Raw genomic sequence first — 17,937 nt, forward strand, 5'->3', positions numbered from 1 at the left:
GCATAAGGTATTCCAACGGTTTTAAGGTAATTTTGGGGTGCTGAATCCAAATCTGGCATCAGCTTTTGTCCATCACATCAGGTTTTTGAGATATCAAATATTGCATTTTCAATAAACACTGCAGAAGAAAAATATTAAATTAATGTGGATATCTACATAAAATTATATTATAAACACACTATCCTAAAAATACAGCACCATATTTTATCACTAAAGCAGTCACTGACTCGCAACAACTTGCAATCATAAGAAACAGAGTTAATTTCGGGTAAAATCAATGAAAATGGGGTATGCCGATAGCATAACAAGTAAACCCGTAAAAACAAAGTTTTTCACTATAAATCCTTTATATGCGTAGCGGCTAGAGTCCTCTCGTCCTCTGGCTTGAGACGGCTGCCACTTATGGGTCAGATGATTGTCTGCCACCATTAAGCAATTGGTAATTAAATATTTAATTTGTTTTCCCTAAACAGTGTAAAATTTTGGATTTTTTTTTCACGAAAATTAATTGTCACACACAACGAGTCTGTGTGGAAAATGTCAGCTCGATTGGATCACGGGAAGTGGGTTAAAAAACGAGCGAAAGATTTGCACGGTCCTAAGCAATCAAGCGAACTTAATATAAAGGATTTTAAAATATATTCGCCTGTGGAGGACGCGGGCATCGATTCCGCGACCTTTGGCATGGGAAGCGAGGGCGCTACCAACTGCGCTACTCCGCCACGGCCTGTGGAGGGGTTACGCTCTGGGCTCTTACACTCTGACGTTCAGCCAAAGCCATGAATGCGTTCTATTTGAATATATGTAAAATAAAAAAATTTTGCCTAAAAAGTGTAACATTTTGGGAATTTTTTCACGAACAATAATTGTCTGGCACAACGAGTCTGTGTGGAAAATGTCAGCTCGATTGGATCACGGGAAGTGGGTTAAAAAACGATCGAAATATTTGCACGGTCCTAAGCAAGCAAGCAAGCACGCGAACTTAATATAAAGGATTTAAAAATGATATGATAGAGCAAATCTGAGATCAGATTTGGAATCAACACCCTGAAATTAGTCTTAAAACAGCTGCAAAAGTCCAGGCCAGAAATGTTTTTTTTTGTTAACCAGTGTAATCTGAGACATTTGTGCAAATTCTTGCGTTTGTTTCGTAATAGAATGCGTAGTTGAATGGTTGTAATTTTACAGCGCTTTGTCGATGTGCTGCACGAAGAAGGCCTTGCCCACACCATGTCGGTCGTGGGGGTTGTTTGACCATACTTCACCTTACCAGTCAAGTGCTAATTGAGTGAAGGGCTGGTTCATATATTATTTGCCACTTTAACTTTTTTTTACATTTAACAAGGTAAGGCCCACTGAGCTATACAGCTCTTTTTCAGAAGCGACTTGGCCACAAATGATAGCTCAACAAAGTGGCTTATCACGTGGAAATTTATAGCAGCCACATACTTTAAACGCATATTTCTAAATGTGGACAAGAAAACCTGAGGACCCGGAGAAAAACCCACGCGACCACGGGGAGACAGACCACGCAGCTTCCAAATATACAGCAGGCGTCGGGATCGAATCCATGACCTCCTGTATACCGGGCAAGGTAATTAACATCTCGCCAGCGTGGTACCCTTAGGTTCACCATCGCCGAGAATTGAACCCATGGCACCGGATTCATATCGGAGATTGCTGCCCTATGCGACACAAAGTTTTATGAAGCGAGAGACTTCAGATGAAAACCCCAACTGCTTCAAAACGCAATTACCGCGTACGTGGGCGAGTATGCACAACACTCTTTAACGAGTCTGGGGGAACCCTCCCTCCCTTCGCCAGCCTGCACTGACCAGCGTGGTGAAGTATGGTCAAACCCCGTACGATCGACACAGCATGGGGAAGCCCTCGTCCAGCAGTCAAATGACAGTGGGCTGTAAATGAACGCGATTATTTTACTTAAAAGTATTCGTCACCTCTTTGCATGTTTTGCTTGCATTGGCCATTGTTTTGTTGTCATGTCGGGCACGACCAAGACATGAAGGCATATCTAGCAAATAAATCATTTCTCGGGCACTGCAATTAACAAACTGGTAAAGATGCATTGGCGGCAAGGAGCAAAAAGGGAAGAGCAAGGCTGGAATTTTAATCAGGAGTCGTGAAACTCCCCCCACCCCCTCTCTCCCTCGCGTTGATTTTGGGTTCTTTTGTGGTTGGAGGTTCGTTAGCTGAATCCTGATGCACATTTTAAATCTGTAGCATGTCTGGGCTGCCCGCTGTGTCAAAAGGCTGTATGCAGCACTATGTGTGACCATTATAATTTTTTAGTGCCCACGATTAGCATACAAGCCACGATGAAAACCTTTCACCCTTTTGACCACACTGACTTTGAGCACGAGGTACAACATGGTCCCCTGATCTATGCTTTTCTTTTATAAAGCCTTATTCCCCTTTGCTTCATTGTCTTGGCTTTATTGGTTTTATGCGAATTATTTTCTGCTTAACGTTACTCTAGGGAGTAAAACATTATTTATTATTACTATTTTGGGGGGGAAACGTACAGATAATTGACATTATACACAACCTCTGATGCATTATGGGTTAAATAGGATATATGTGAAACAAAACAAATGCAATATAAGGATTGTGAGCATGTGTACGTGTGTGTGTTTATGTTTTGTAAATGACATTCCACTCAATGCAATAGTTTAGTCTTGGTTGTGACACATTTGGCAATACGTAAGCTTTAGAGTTCTTGCTGACACAATAATTTGCCCACCATGGCAAGTTACAGCAATGCTGTCCATCAGAATTAAGAAACGTTCATGCTAAAAACCTGACTTTGCCAAATAAACCTGCATGAAATGGGTCAATATTTATATATATTTTTATCTTATCAAGTCAGAGTCAAAGTAATTTCTCCAATCAAAAAGATCAATGGTGCCCATCTCCATTTAGTGTGCTGAGCCAGTGGTGGAATTTATACATTCCTATGACAAGTCCCAGTCGACCATAGCACAACCACAAAACTCCAGATCAACGTAATTCCATTCCGGTGGCTGGATAATGTCCGAAAGAGAGAAACTATAGCAGCCGACAGAAATTCCACATTGCCACGGCAAGATTTCAGGCACGTCACAGGATAAATCCCAGGACCAGGGCAAGCAATGTCATTCAAGACCGGTGGCAGGAGAAGGTAGTCTTGAAGACAGAGACTGCAAACGTCTGTGACCATTTCCCAGCCTCCCTGCACGCTTGACAAGGACACGATGAACAGTTAATTTTCATCCGTCACAAAATGTCGATGCGTTGCGAAGGAAAGGACGCGCGCTGACATTTTTCAAGGAAAAAAAAACAAAACCTGCCTCATTGCAGTCTGTCTCGAAGATGTATTGGCGGTCGCTGCGAAGTACAAAGCCAAAACAAAAAGTAAGAAACTTCTCTTTTCTCCTGCTGTTTAAAGCTAAGCACAATGGGCTCTGCACTGAATCATATACGGATCTGTAGCTTTTTCTTCCAGACCTGCAGAGGGCCCTTGTCTGTGTACAAACTCATTAAGCGTGTTGTGGAGCATTACAGGTAAAAGCATACGGAAAAATCATTCCGTTCTGTCTCAACACGCATACGTATGTAGGTGTGTATATGTATGTACGTCTGTTGAACTTCTTTTGCACCGTATGTATCCAACCACACTAATCGGAGGTGCGGGGAAGGACAACATTCCACTGTCTAATTGGCTTTCAGACCAATGCTATCAACAGTATACAGAAGATGACACGGATGCTGGAAATCGGTCCAGAGTTTTCTTGCGCAAACAAATTATGCTGGATAATATTTGTCTAGAAAGCCAATAGGCTAAAACGTGTATTTTGTTTTAATTCACATCTGCAGACACGTATATGTTCCTTTATCTTATTTATATGTGTGTCTGATTGTATGTTACCCGTTTTTACTTAAACATTTCCAGAAATGTGAATTCAAATACGGCACCGGCTCAGGCTGTTCCCTCAACTATTCAATAATATCGGAGGTGTCGTACAGGCTGCCTCGGCAGCTGATATCTTACACTCGTAATTGCCGAGTGCACTTGGCAGTATGAACAGCAAGGGCAGAGCTGTTAGCAGGAGAAGAGGAGGCAACCGGCCAGAATTCGTAATCATGAGGGCAGAGATGGCCGGAGTGATGCCCCGCAAGGCCTTAGCTAGGTCTGTCAGAGCCGTTGATATTTCCTCTGAACCCCCAAAAGATTAATTTGTGCCTCTGCTCGCCGAGCACAAAGTGGCAGACCGAGACATGACGGGATTCAAAAGGTTAATTAGGAGCTGAATAAAAAGGGTTGTGGGCCCTTGTAATTTGACCGCGTGGCGCACGGCGCTTGGCACGCGATTTGTGGCCAGCGCCGCGTGGCTCTGTCGCTTTAGCGTCGTGCACGAGGCTTTTTAGCGCGACGCTGGCAAACTCGAAGCCTCCGTGCCCAGTGCTCACACCGCGGTTCATCGCGCATCTGAGCAGCAAGGGAACGGCAGACGACGGATCAGCTGTGACCCACATAAAGCGAATGCAATTGCCATCCCCCGTTGCACGAGAATAAATAAACAGCTTATCCTTGCCATTTAGAAAACCAGGATAAACCTACAGCAAACCGAGCGCTTAATGAACGGTTTGATTAGAGCTTTAATGTTGCGTGCAAATCGTGCGGACAGGACGCATTGTGGGGGCACGCAACACAAGAACTAATTCGATGGTGAGTGTGTACATCCATCAATGGACAGAAACAGAATGTCAGAATGAGAAGACTTTATATATAATGTGGAGGATTGACGAGAAGAAAAACAATCTCAAAGGGTTACAGGCAATGGGAGGAGAAGACAAGAACAGGAGAAGACAGATGGGATGGGGATTGCAGAGGCCCGGGAAGACAAGGGGGGAGAGGCAGACGGACAGACACTCTGGGACCATCCCATCATTGCCTATTCACATTATAAGCCATTTAACGCTTGCAAATTGGGAGAAATCTACAGATGTTTGTGCTTCCCATAGTCGTCGCCAATTAGCGGACTCTTAACAGAGTCTGGGGCTTTCTCACACCTAACCGCATGAGATAAAACACATTTGCTGAGAGCTGATTTGTTGGGCATACACACACGCGGTTTCTGACTGTTTTGCGAGTTGCTGCTCCGCTTGGAGATCCCTTTTGGGCAGCATCTTAAGCACCGCGTACAAGAAACGTGAACCCTCCCCGGTCACCTTTGTGACCCCATCGCAGGTGCATCAGAATCACAATCTTCATTTAGACCGGAGGAGGAATCCGATGAGCTATGAGGATCTTTTTCACAGATAGCCCAGTAACGGCGGGTCAGGAAGTGACGACAGACAATGATAACATCATCTTGCTATATTCACGATCGGAAGCAGGAAGACTTCTTCACAATTCGAGAAAATCGCCTGATGAAGTCGGTTGTAATCGCCAGCGAAACGTCGTACTCAATTGTGTGGTGGGTTTACTCGCCGTCAAACTGATGTGCTTAATAGCGAATTGGCACGTTTTGTTCACGTGACAAACCTTACTATTTGGCTGTATCGGGTGGTTGGTGGGTTAACGACACATTTATATTGACACGATCTAACCCAAAAATCATTTATTATGAATTTACACCAGACAGTCATGTAAGGCTGATTCAAATTGCGGAGGCCTTGGATCGGTTCAAATATCACTCGTCACTGATGTTGAACCATGGCCATAAATCAAACCCAGGTTGTATGGTTTGTAGCAAAGTGTCTGAAACATCATGCCACCACCACCACCACCGCTTGATTAGTCTCTGATGTTCACACACGCACATGAATATTAATGTAACGCTAAGCTGACCAAGCCGAGGCCCAGAAGAGGTTCAGACCACTTGCCGCTGATGTGAGCCAATAAAACGAGATTCTACTCCCCTACAACACAGGGCACGCGTGAAAACAGACACACACACACGTACCCACACTGTGCGTACGTGTGTGTGTGTAGCGGGGAGCGATAATGTAGCGGTGAGCGCGCTGCGCTATGAACCCGGCGACACGGGTTCGATTCCCGCTCACGGCCAACACCAGTGACGATTATCTGAACCGGTCCTGGGCCTCCTCTAGGTCGACTCAGCCTCAAATGACTACCTGGTGCGGTGTGTAAACATTGTCACTGGGGAGACAAAGGCGGCCCGGGCGTAGTTCTGACCACCCACCCCCTCGCGTGCCGTCCTGGCCTTCATAGGTGCTCGCTAACAGCACTTGCCCCAACGGTCTGTCAAGGCCTTGCGGGGAATCTTTGTCTTTGCTGTATTGTCACACAGGAGAGGAGCGGTGGTGTAGCGGTTAGTGCACTGCACGAGAAACGGAGTGATACAATTTAATTCCCTGCTCACGGCCGACTTAGGCGGTGAATGTCAGAACTGGTTCTGCACCTCCCCTAGCTCGACTCAGACTAAAATTCGCGCCCAGTGCGGTGTGTATACATCAGCGCTGGGGAGACAAAGGTGGCGTTTGCCATACTGCTGGCCACGATTGGTGCTCGCCAACAGCACTTGCCCCAGCCATATGTTAAACGCTATACGGGGGACCTTTGTCTTTGTCACACGTACACGCAGCCCTGATCGCGCACCAAAAGCCACCCCACCTGTTTGATTATCTCAACGTGCGCGGCTCACATCCCCGCAGTACTGAGAGCCACCACTTGTCCGGGCAAGTGATGGCTCGGGACCCCTCCTTTGAGGCTCGGCAGCGGAGAGATGTCTTGATCTCCGCCCCGCTTGCGAAACATTAGTCAGCCGCCCTTTGTAGCAGATGCTCTGGCAGCTGGCCTAGCTGCTTGGTGACATGCCCTGTGGTAGAACGTGCGGTCTGACACAGAACAAACCAGTCAGCAGGAGAGGGCGGTCCGCTCTAGGTCATTCAGAGACAGTTCCTCTCGATGTCATGCTGCGGACGCTCACAGCTTGTCAAATATCTGCAGTCGGCAATTTTTTGTATGGCAAGGCGAAAAAGACCCCGTTGCGTTGGTGTGGCGCCTCTTGCGCAACGGAGACCTGTGGTGAAATTTTAAGACGAAAAAAAAATGCGGCTGGCAAGGACACGATGCAAGAAAAAGAAGGAACCATGTGACAACTCAAGTCAAAATTGGCACGAAAATATAACCACGCGAATTTTATAAATTGACACAAACCGATATTAGTGGATTTTTTTTTCAGTGTGTGAACAAGCATGGAGAGATAATGCGCTTGGATTTACATTGAGATACAGAAAGAGGAAAACTATCAATCAATTTGATTATTTATTTCACGTGCAAATATCGCCCACAATAGAGTAGACATCGGTGCACAGTAAAGCAGAACGGGGACGGTAAAAGGGGCATAGAGCAACAGGAATTAAATAAGAAAGCAGTCGCTGCGTCTAACACCGACCGAGCAAAAAGTAAAGTGCGAACACGCGGATAATTGTAGGACATGCACGCATTAATGGCATTGTTCAAGGTATTGAATTAAAGTAAGTGGACTTTGGCAGGGATGTGTCACCGGAAGTGATGATGGTTGACGATTGAGAATAATCACGGAGTGGCAGGCAAGGAATACCCGTCACCGGCGAGGACGTCCAACCATCCATGGAGATGAAGCAATGAAACGCACTCGTGTGCAGGCGCGATGTGGATTGTTACATTTTTCTTGAGAGATGGCGATGGCTTGCCGAGGCCTATATCCAGCAATATATCGATCACGTCTGATGATATTTTTCTTCTTCCAAAAGCATTCCTCAATGCAAAGTGTCCATAACAAAAGTCAAAACAACAACAACTGAGAATGCGTCAATTAAATCTCTACGGCAAATGAGCAAAATTGGGCCGGGGCGTGTTGGATTACAAAGCAACAAAATGCAAACAAAACTTGTTCCAACTACTCCTTGGTTCTTTCGGTAAAGTCACGTAGAAATAAATTAAATTAAATCATAATAAAATACGACGTTTCGATTGTTGCTTGTGTTGCAATCGAAACGTCGTATTCTATTATTATTTTATTTAATTTCTGCCTACGTGACTTTACCGAAAGAATCAAAGAGTAATTCCTGCAGTCACGAAAGCTTCGAATCTAGTTTGTTCCAACTAATTTAGGTGCCACTGCCCGAGGTATTTCTCGACTTTTGGGTCTGGTTGCGTTATGCGAGCGTCGTTCCGTTGGTGCCGTGCCAAGAGATTGGCCCCTTAGGCGCCGGTGCGAAAGCGGCGAAGCTTCCTTAAGTATTCTCTGAATTAAGTGAGCACTTTCAGCCAGTGCAAAAGAATGGACGACCTTTTTTGGCTTTGTTCATTTAACACCGCTCGGCGCGGCGTGGCGAAGGGATGCGTGCACGTACATTTAGGAAACACGAGATCGGGTGCAAATATCATTAGGTGACAGCTGGAAAATGTGACCCCCACCCCCCCCCCCCCAAAAAAAGATTAAAACGTGCGTGGAAATCCTTCGTACCCTGGTGAGTTAAACGTCGCCATAAGCTGCCTTTCAATTCCGCTTGCGTGGCTGAGCCATTGGTTAAATGTACAGCGATGACGCTGCGGTGGACTAATTACGTCTGCAGCAGGAAAGAACTGTTTGTTCACCCAACTTTGGTCAGATGTGCCTTAGTGTATGATAATGTCGTCACGCGGACATCACCGGCGCTATCTCGCGGCGACGAACAGTGGCACAAGGCACCGCCAAAGAAAGAAAATCCGCAAATTATCGCCGACTCATTGCGAGGCATTTCGCCTTCGTATTCATGCCCACTGACTCATACCACCAGAAACAAATGGTGTTTTAATCACAACAGTGTATGTATGCCTTACTTGTGTTGTTTATGCACGGAATACTGCACCCGCTAACGCGTGCGAAACATCTTCTGAGCTGTAATTTTCCACCTTATTAAATCTGCTGCTCTGGTGAAATGGCCTAGAGCTCGCTGGTGCCAATTAGCAGCGGCAAGAAACGCCGCTGCCCTCTAACAAGTGTTCTGCAGTGGCTATGGAGTGGTGTCCAAAGTGTGGACAATGGGTAGTGCTCTCCGCAGTTTGTCTCGTTGCGTGCGATCGGGGCAGAAGACGGGTGAGCGCGGTAGGATGCAATTGTGGAGTGAAGCCACGTTGTAGCCAATGCAGCTGTTAATGCCATTGGATTTTATTCCAAAGAACAAATAACTCACACCCATTAGCTTTTATTCATGATTTAGTGATGGCAATATATGCGTTTTATTTCCACAATTACATTTATTTGTGGAGGCGTCTGATTAACTCCTCAACCCACCGTCTTTGATACATTGTCGGAGGTTTTTATTTCCATTTTTACTGGGATATTTTTTTTTGTCATGAGTGCAAATGAAAATATTAAGATTTTTTTTTCTACTTTGATAAAAATTACCTTGTCAAATAACACAAATCTTAATTCCTCGCAGACACACATGTTTGTCTTTATGCAATTTGTTTCAAGTTTATGCATTTTGTGTCAATTCACATGCAAATCTCTGTGCAATTGATTTGAGCATAATTGGGTGGCCAATTCTGCAAAGAATTAAAATGTTTTGGTTACAATTACGTCCTTCCAGATGGGGAAAATACAATGGAGTAATTTCAGAGGAGGCACAACACATATGTACACGGGATATCTTACACTCACACAATTTGATATATTTTTTTATACGAGCTTTTAACCAACCAAGTCTGATTAGCATGGTTGACTACGTAACAGTGCAAAAGAAGTTCAATATACATACAATTCCTGCAACTGTTAACTAAAAATATTTTAACTTACCATATGTTGCTTCAAAGATTAGACATGTATTGGTCGATCCAACAACAATAACAATCTTTCATAAATGTTACCGTTTAAAAAAATGTCTGGGAACAAGAGCTGTCAACAAAAGGTGGTGATCTGTGTTCCAACATTAAATTAATAAGATACGATGAACGCTCGCTTTATCCCAATTAGGAATGTGACTGGTATGACATGCCAAGGGTTATACATGTCTTAAATATTGTTTTAATATCAAGCCAATTACACGTATGAATGTGTGCATTACCTATTGCACAGCAGTGGCTAATATAAATTGCCTGCAATAATTTAGGGTGATTTAATTGTTTGCGAATACACATGCACCAGGTGTAGCAGAGCAGCAAAGCAAATGAGAACATTTGCTCACTTAATAAGACCATATATGAGATTACTGGCTTTTTATTCACCAGCACAATTAATTACATTTTCCCTCTTAAGCCGTGCAACGCAACATTAATAATGACAAACAAATCTGGGCCCTTAACCTATGCATCACAAGCAACAGGGTTAAAAAAATGCTTCCAATACAAAGAAGAAGAATGTCACGGCTTGAAAAATGTGGTTGTTTTTTTTTCTCCCCTGCCAAAATGTCATAAGCAAAATAAAACAAAACAATGAAAAAAAAATAAGAGATTTAACAAAAATCCAGCGGAGGACAGTGAGATGGAATTTAATTTAGCGAGAGCCTTGTGTAAACGGCCACCCTTGGGGGTGGGAATCCAGCATTTCTTTGTGTATTTGTTCAAGCCTAAGAGAAATAAGGCATGTCTGCTTGGATTCTTTCCAGAGATGAGATAACAGCTGAGCTGAATCGAGATATTGTGTTTATTACCGCATAACTATTTGCCACATATAACCACAGCTTGGAGATTTAAAAAAATATAGGATGTGTTTTATGTGTCATTAAATCCATGCCACATTAAATACATTTTAATCCATGAGCCTTAATTGCTTTGTGGAAAATTACTTGTGGTGGGTATTTTTATATATTTTTATCACTCGGCACTAAATATGTTTTATGAACATGACAATATTTTACGTCTTGACTTCAGCTAATCTTACACTTACTTGACTTTAACATAAACAAAGTGAGTAGAAAAAACAATAATGAACTTAATATTTAAGAACATTAAACCAATTCGTAGGAATAGGTTAAAACTGTCAGAAGCTTGAGAACTACTAGCTCTCTTGTCACAATCAAACAAAACATTTTAGTGTCGCAATCTGTCATTGTTTAATTAATCACAAGATCTGTAGCAGCTCCAACATCTGTTTAGCTTTAAAATGGGATAGGCACGCCTAATTGCACACAATCGAGTTAGATCGTCAAACAGAAGGCACAACAATTCAAGGATTTATCTCGAAATTTCTCTTTTTTCCGACGTTCTCCTGAAAATGCAAGGCTAAGTTCGAAAACTGCCTTCAAATTCATAGCCAAAATGTTTCATAATCGACCTGTGAGATTATGTATTCACCGAGCACACGTCGGGAACATATAATGTGTCCCACGTTGTGCCTGGCGGGTGAAATATTGAACAGAGCACAAACAAACTTTCCACTGGAAATGAGTTCGGTTCCTCGTCAGAGTCAATGTCCACATCCCCCCCTCCCCTCCAAAAAAAAAACTAAAGGGCGCCCAGAACTGCACTGCGACACTTTCAAATTAGGGTGCTTTCCACACAGATCATAATAATAATTGAGATTACGATGGCTTTCGTGAAAAGGTCGGAGTACACATCGTCCCCATTCGTATTCTCCCCTTTTCCCAGCTAACCGTATCTTTTATTTAAATGCAATCTTTGAAACTAAATGAAATGTAAATTTAGAAAGCCGACCTTTGTAAAAATGATGTTGCGGGCACAAAGAGTGGAGTGTGTGCAGTGTTGAACGCTTGGCGCGAGTGAACTTGCGGATGTCGAAAATTCTGATGCAAACAAAACGTAAGAGGCTCGGACTCGATTGCCCATTAGATTGGGGGGATGAAGAGCCATCGATTGACATCACATGACCAAACAAACACTCGCATGGCAGGAGTTGCTGATGCTTCCGCTCAAGTAATTAGGTATCCCAGGTATTCCACAATGCCGTGCACCAGGCGATATTCTTAATGTCCATCCTCTGGTGACTTTTAATCTATCACCTGTCACACAATGCACTGTTGTCCGTTAATGCAATTTAAGAAAATATATTTCGTCACGTATTTTTTATTATTTGTTGAAGGGATGGTATTCGAACAGTCTTGATATACAAGGAACATGCGCGTTGATTAAAAACGTTATTTGTCTAAAAAGGAAACATTAAACACTGCTGAAATAGCTGTGCTTACAATGTGTAAATGGGAGTATATTGAGTGTAATTTGGCACTAAAAAAATGGAGTTCATCTTGTATCGTTATCCCATTTAAAATAGGATAACATAAAACAAGCGCTGAACTAGCAGGCAAATGTGGTACATCAGCTAACGGGTTTAAGATAGAGGTGTGAGTTCAGAACATTTCGAACAATTTATTTCACAGTAAGTAGATTGCATAATTAAGCTTTAAAAAACAGCGTACATTAAACATGTATTAAAAAAATAACCACGGTCTTTTGTGCCTTTCAATACCCTTCCAAAGATTCCTCTATGCTAGTTCTCACGTGCAAAGTTTGAGATTCATATATATAGCAATAATTAAGGTTGTAAAATTAAAGGTGTGAAATAAATGAGAAATTAAGCAGATCAGAGCATTTACTCCAATTCAGCCCACTGGCAGTGTAGCTCCCAAAGCATTTAATATTATATTAAATGAAGCCAATGGAATGTTTAACACATTCCTGCGGAGGGAGCTGGTAGGAACGTTGGGTTGCTCGGTCAATGGCCAGGGTCAACGGCGGCGTGGTGTATTCCGCAAATAATCCCGGCTGTGAGGGCGGGCACAAGCCGGCGTGAGTAGGTTAAACGTTGAGTTTTATAAGGGCACCACACGGTGACCAGCCCCTCCCCTTCCAGCCGCACCCCTCCCACCCCCAGCCAGCCCCACCCTTCCCACAGAGCCCCTCCCCACACAGCCCCTCCCCACCCTCCCCTCCCCACCCAGCCCAACCCTCCCCACCCAGCCCCTCCCCACCCTCCCCTCCCCACCCAGCCCAACCCTCCCCACCCAGCCCCTCCCCACCCTCCCCTCTCAACCCAGCCCCACCCCTCCCATTTTTTGATGCACGACGGACGGACACAATAATCCCCTGTGGGCTGGTGTAACCTGGCGGTTCCTACCAGTAATTGGCCTATGTATACCGACTGCAAATGTCCAATCCTGCTTCTAAACTACAGATGGCTACATTGGTGAATTTACTTTTTAACTTATTACAAATGGCGACTATCCAAAATCTGAGGATGCATTTGCGCACACTGTAACCATTAAGTGTTTTTTGTTTTTGTTGTTGTTGTTGTTGTTAAAAAACAGCCTCGGGTTTCGTGCCCAACTTCTGTTCACATCCCTGCGCCAGTGGTGGAAATTCGACATTCCATGGCAGGGCAGGGTCTGGGTGATGTACAGGACACCTGCTTTTGCCTTTCCACAAAGCGGTACTCATTTCATCAGCCTCACGACGGATGAAGGGCTGATTCCACACTCTTACCTCTTGCAAAGCAATTCTAAACACTTTCTTTTTATTAAAAAAAAACTCATCAGACAGAAAAGTGAGTGCCGGCTGGAAACAAATAAGATCAATGGTACACACAAACATGTTGTTCATAATCCATACTCATTGGTTCTTTCGGTAAAGTCACGTAGTTAGAAATAAAATAAAACAAATCACGATGTTTCGATCGCAACACAAGCGGTCGTCATCGGGCGAATGATAGAAAGCAATAGGCACAATGGTCACCATTGAATCAAGTTCTCCCATTATGCCTTGCATTCTACCTTTTGTGCCTTACAGCTGGTTGCACAGAAACTTCATTTATGCCTTTCTAGGATAGGGGCACTGTCGAACTTTGTTGTGGATAACAGCGGGAAATGTTGGTCAAACACCCATTCATATTTTATTACAATGCAGCAAAGGCCATTGTGTTGCTGTACAGATCATCATATACAATACTCGGCTCATCTATATATGTATCGCCTTACCTACTATGCTAGTGACCTCAAAGTCCACCAATGACTAAAGCTGTCATCCAGGAGAATGATAGAGGAGTTAGTTTGTGCCGTGCGTAGGTATGTTTACCGTTGGATCCAGAAACAATGCAACTTTTCGCGTTGTTTTGCTTTTTCACGAATTTTATTCCAATCGTGCTGTAAGTGTCATGGTGGGAGATGGAGTGTCCATTCGAAGCTCTCACAGAGAAGTGCATCACTCCATCAAAGGGAAAACGACCCATTGGAGGCGATATTACAGGACTTCTTCCAGAGAGTAGATGTATAAGGTTTGGCTCGATGCTTCTGGTGGAGTGACCCCGAGAAGGGCCTTTCTGAGCATTTAAGTAACTACTCTGCCGAGTTTATGAAATTTGTTCACATTTGGAAAACACTTGACAGGTGACCACGTGACGGTTGTTATCTCCCACCCAGAACTACTTCTGATATCCCTGCAGTTGACCTATTATCCATACTTGGGACATTGCACTTTGGCAAGACGCTACAGAAATGTTAGTTGCACGTCAAACTGACATTTTTAATTGTCGCACTGAAATTGTATCGGATTAACCTGCAAACTCAAATGGACCTTTTTTTTTACCAGTCATCGCTAACTGTGCCTGTGGATCGTCCACTTATCAAACTTGAGAACCCAGTTTGATTCTGGGTTGTTTGAATCCTGGATTCGACCTCGAGATCTCAACAGCACAACGGATCTCTTTGTCTCCGAACCCCTCTGAGCCACCCAACCAGGGCCCATTTTTAATGCATTCATGAAGCAGTAAATTATGAAACGCGGAGAAACGGCAGTGCATTATAAATGGCCAGTGCAGTGTTTGACAGAGGACTCACGGCACAGATGACTGATTACTGTGCGAGTCTTGGGGAGAGGTGGGGGGGCTCACAGAGGGTCTCGCCCAGTGCCGCCTACACACGTGTGACATGTGCCCCGTGCATGCATCCACCCCCCCCCCCCCAATATTACCGCGTCCTTTGTGTCTATCCAATGATGAGCTGCTTGCCACCATCCAGTGGGCAAGCTCATCGTTATAAAGGGGGCCCGCTGGGTCATGGCCCCACTAATGAAACATTTTCTAGACAAAAACACCCTTACCAATATTTACCTGCTCATTATAATGATTATAAATTGGATACACCACCCTCCCCCCACTGGCTTCTGTACCCCACCAATGAATTTATCCACCGGCCGCCACTGGTCTCCCTCGAAGTGTATTTATTTATTTACAACATTTTCCAAGTAAGGCCCACTATACAGCTCTTTTTCAAAAGCGACCTGGCCACATGTTTCTAAATGTGGAGGGAAAACCGGACGACCAAGAGAAAAATCAACACGACAACGGGGAGAGAGACACGCAAACTTCAAAATATACAACAGCAGGTGTCAGGGTCGGGATTGAACCCACAACCTCCTGTATACCAGGCGAGGTAATTAACATCTCCATAAAACATGTTTTTTCGGTAAGATCGCGTACCACCACCCAACACGTATATATACATATATTTAACGACAGATTTATATATTTACGCGATCTAACCCAAAAAAACCTCTATTATGGATGATATTGGTCTCGAAAGCTTCCGTGTCAAACTAGTTAACATCTCGCCACCGTGGCGCTCTGCGTGCATGCTTAACAGGCGAGAGAAGCGATCTCATTGTTTGCTGTAGCAGCTACCGCAATCTCTCTCCTCCGGGGGAATGTCTCGCTCGCCTCGCAGGTCGTGTACAAGAACAACGACGTCCGCCTGGAGCTGTCGCGCCTCGCCCAGGCGAACGACCCCAAGATGAAGGTCCACGGCAACGTGGTGTTCCGCTGCGAGGAAGTGGCCACGCTCGACCCCATCTCCTTCGAGACACCCGAGTCGCACGTGTCCCTGCCGCGCTGGAACGCCAAGAAGATCGGCTCCATGGCCTTCGACTTCCGCTCCACCGAGCCCAATGGGCTGCTGCTCTACACGCACGGGAGGCCCAAGGGAGCCACGGGGGTTCCCCTATCGGCGCGCGAAAGGTCAGGGAAACACCTCGCGCGAGCGAAGGTCACCGAGAGAGAGAGAGAGCGCCGCTTCCACGATGATAACGATGGTCTTCTTGGTTCTTTAGGTAAAGTCACGTAGAAGGGAAATAATAAAATAATACAAATAAAACACAATAAAAATATTCTCACGACGTTTCGGCCAGATAGCGTCAGACGCTGTCTCCCCGACAGACCTGGTCTTCACCTGAGGACGGATACTTGCGTTGTGGCCGAAACGTCGTGAGAATTATTTTATTATGTTTTATTTTTATTATTTTATTATTTCCCTTCTACGTGACTTTACCGAAAGAACCAAGAAGATGAATCCCTGCAGTCACGAAAGCTTTAAATAGAAAGAAAACGATGGTGTTTGTGAGTCGTCCTTGGGAGGCGCTGCGCACTTACCTGCGCAGCGCATGGTCAGGTCAGTGCTGAGCGAGGCCCTCCACGTGCCGCGTGGGTCACGGGAGTTATTTTCGCCGTACTTCACCACGCTGGTCAGCGTAGGTTGATGGAGGCAGGGGAGCACGTGCAGGGAGTATAGAAGTACAGCACAGTAATGGATTCGGCACCGCCTTCTGCTGCCTGCAACATAGCCGTGCAGTCTATAAAGCCCGTTGTGTGTGGCACAGTCAGTAGAAATGGGCAGCCCTTAATTCTTTATTTTTTGTAGCAAAAGAGCAATTTGTGTTGGTTTACAAACAGGGGTTGGCAACCAAAATAACAAGAAGGGCCATTTTTTTTATATTCGAAAAAAAACCCCACATTTTCAAGAGCCGCAATGCTTGTGAATAGGAGACGATCCAGAATAAACAACGACTCGAAGCAGTCCTTGAAGAGCGACATGCAGGTCTGGAGCCGCAGGTTGCCGAATCCTGGATTACAAGGGCCCTATTTGCTATTAGTTTCAAGAGTACATGTGTGTATATATATACTGGTAGGAACCTCCTGGTTACACTAGCCCACAGGGAATTATTGTGTCCGTCGTGCAGGAAGGGGCTGTCTGGGTGCAGGAAGGGGCTGGGTGGGGAGGGAGGGGCTGGGTGGGGAGGGTGGGGAGGGGCTGGGTGGGGAGGGTGGGCCTGGGTGGGGGGTGGGAGTGGTGGGGCTGGGTGGGGAGGGGCTGGTCACCCCGTGGTGCCCTTATAAAACTCAACGTTTCACCTACTCACGCCGGCTTGTGCCCGCCCTCACAGTCGGGCATATTTGAGGAATACACCACGCCGCCGTTGACCCTGCAGGCCATTGACCGAGCAACCCAACGTTCCTACCAGCTCCCTCCGCAGGAATGTGTTACAGGGGCGCTCAATGATGGTTCTGGCCCAGTTGGTGGCTGGGTGAACTCTTGAGTGACCTTGCATGCGCACCGGTCACGTGCCTACGGAGACCTGGTACAGACCTGCCTGGGCGTAAAATAAAATTTCGTTGCATTTTACAGGTATTTCAAGACTAAACGTGTTGCCATCGATCTGGAGTGCCTCGTATATTCGTGTCGAATGTGCAATGCACGTATGGCGGTCGCCTATTCAAGCTCATCTCTGCTTAGCTTCCGAGATCTGACGAGATTGGACGCATTCCGAGTGAATTGGTTACAGGCAATCTATACTTAGTTATTGTTATATCACTGCTGGAAAAGCAGATGCGGTATGATTGTCCACTGGGAAGACAAAATACTCTCAATTTAATGAGGTGACAAGTCTAAAAAGTATATATATACGGACACACGTGGTTTTGCTTCTCTGTAGATATTAGCGACAAGCCGCTTCATCCTTTTCTTCTCTTGCTTGACACACAATAGTGAATAACACATCTCAGCGGTGTTGAAATCGCACCGATATTTATATAATTTCACAAACTTCACTGCCACCTCTTCAACAGCGAAACCCTTCGCAATTCTCCAACACCACCAGTCTTTTTTCTATTTCCAGATCCCAACGACCCCTCCTTAGGCGGGGGAGGTGCATCACTCATTCTACAA

At 45.0% G+C, this 17,937-nt stretch overlaps 1 protein-coding gene across 1 annotated transcript in view; it reads left to right on the top strand.

Moving 5' to 3' along the window:
* LOC144723519 (neurexin-1-like) overlaps positions 1-17,937 on the top strand; it is a 365,717-nt gene that overhangs the window by 165,511 nt on the left and 182,269 nt on the right. Inside the window, exon 7 of the mRNA XM_078602336.1 lies at positions 15,664-15,953. Coding sequence (XP_078458462.1) covers positions 15,664-15,953 — 290 coding nt within the window. The remainder of the gene's footprint in view (positions 1-15,663; positions 15,954-17,937) is intronic.

This window comes from Lampetra planeri, chromosome 18 (assembly GCF_965212315.1).
Source record: "Lampetra planeri chromosome 18, kcLamPlan1.2.h2, whole genome shotgun sequence".
Lineage (NCBI taxonomy): Eukaryota > Metazoa > Chordata > Hyperoartia > Petromyzontiformes > Petromyzontidae > Lampetra > Lampetra planeri.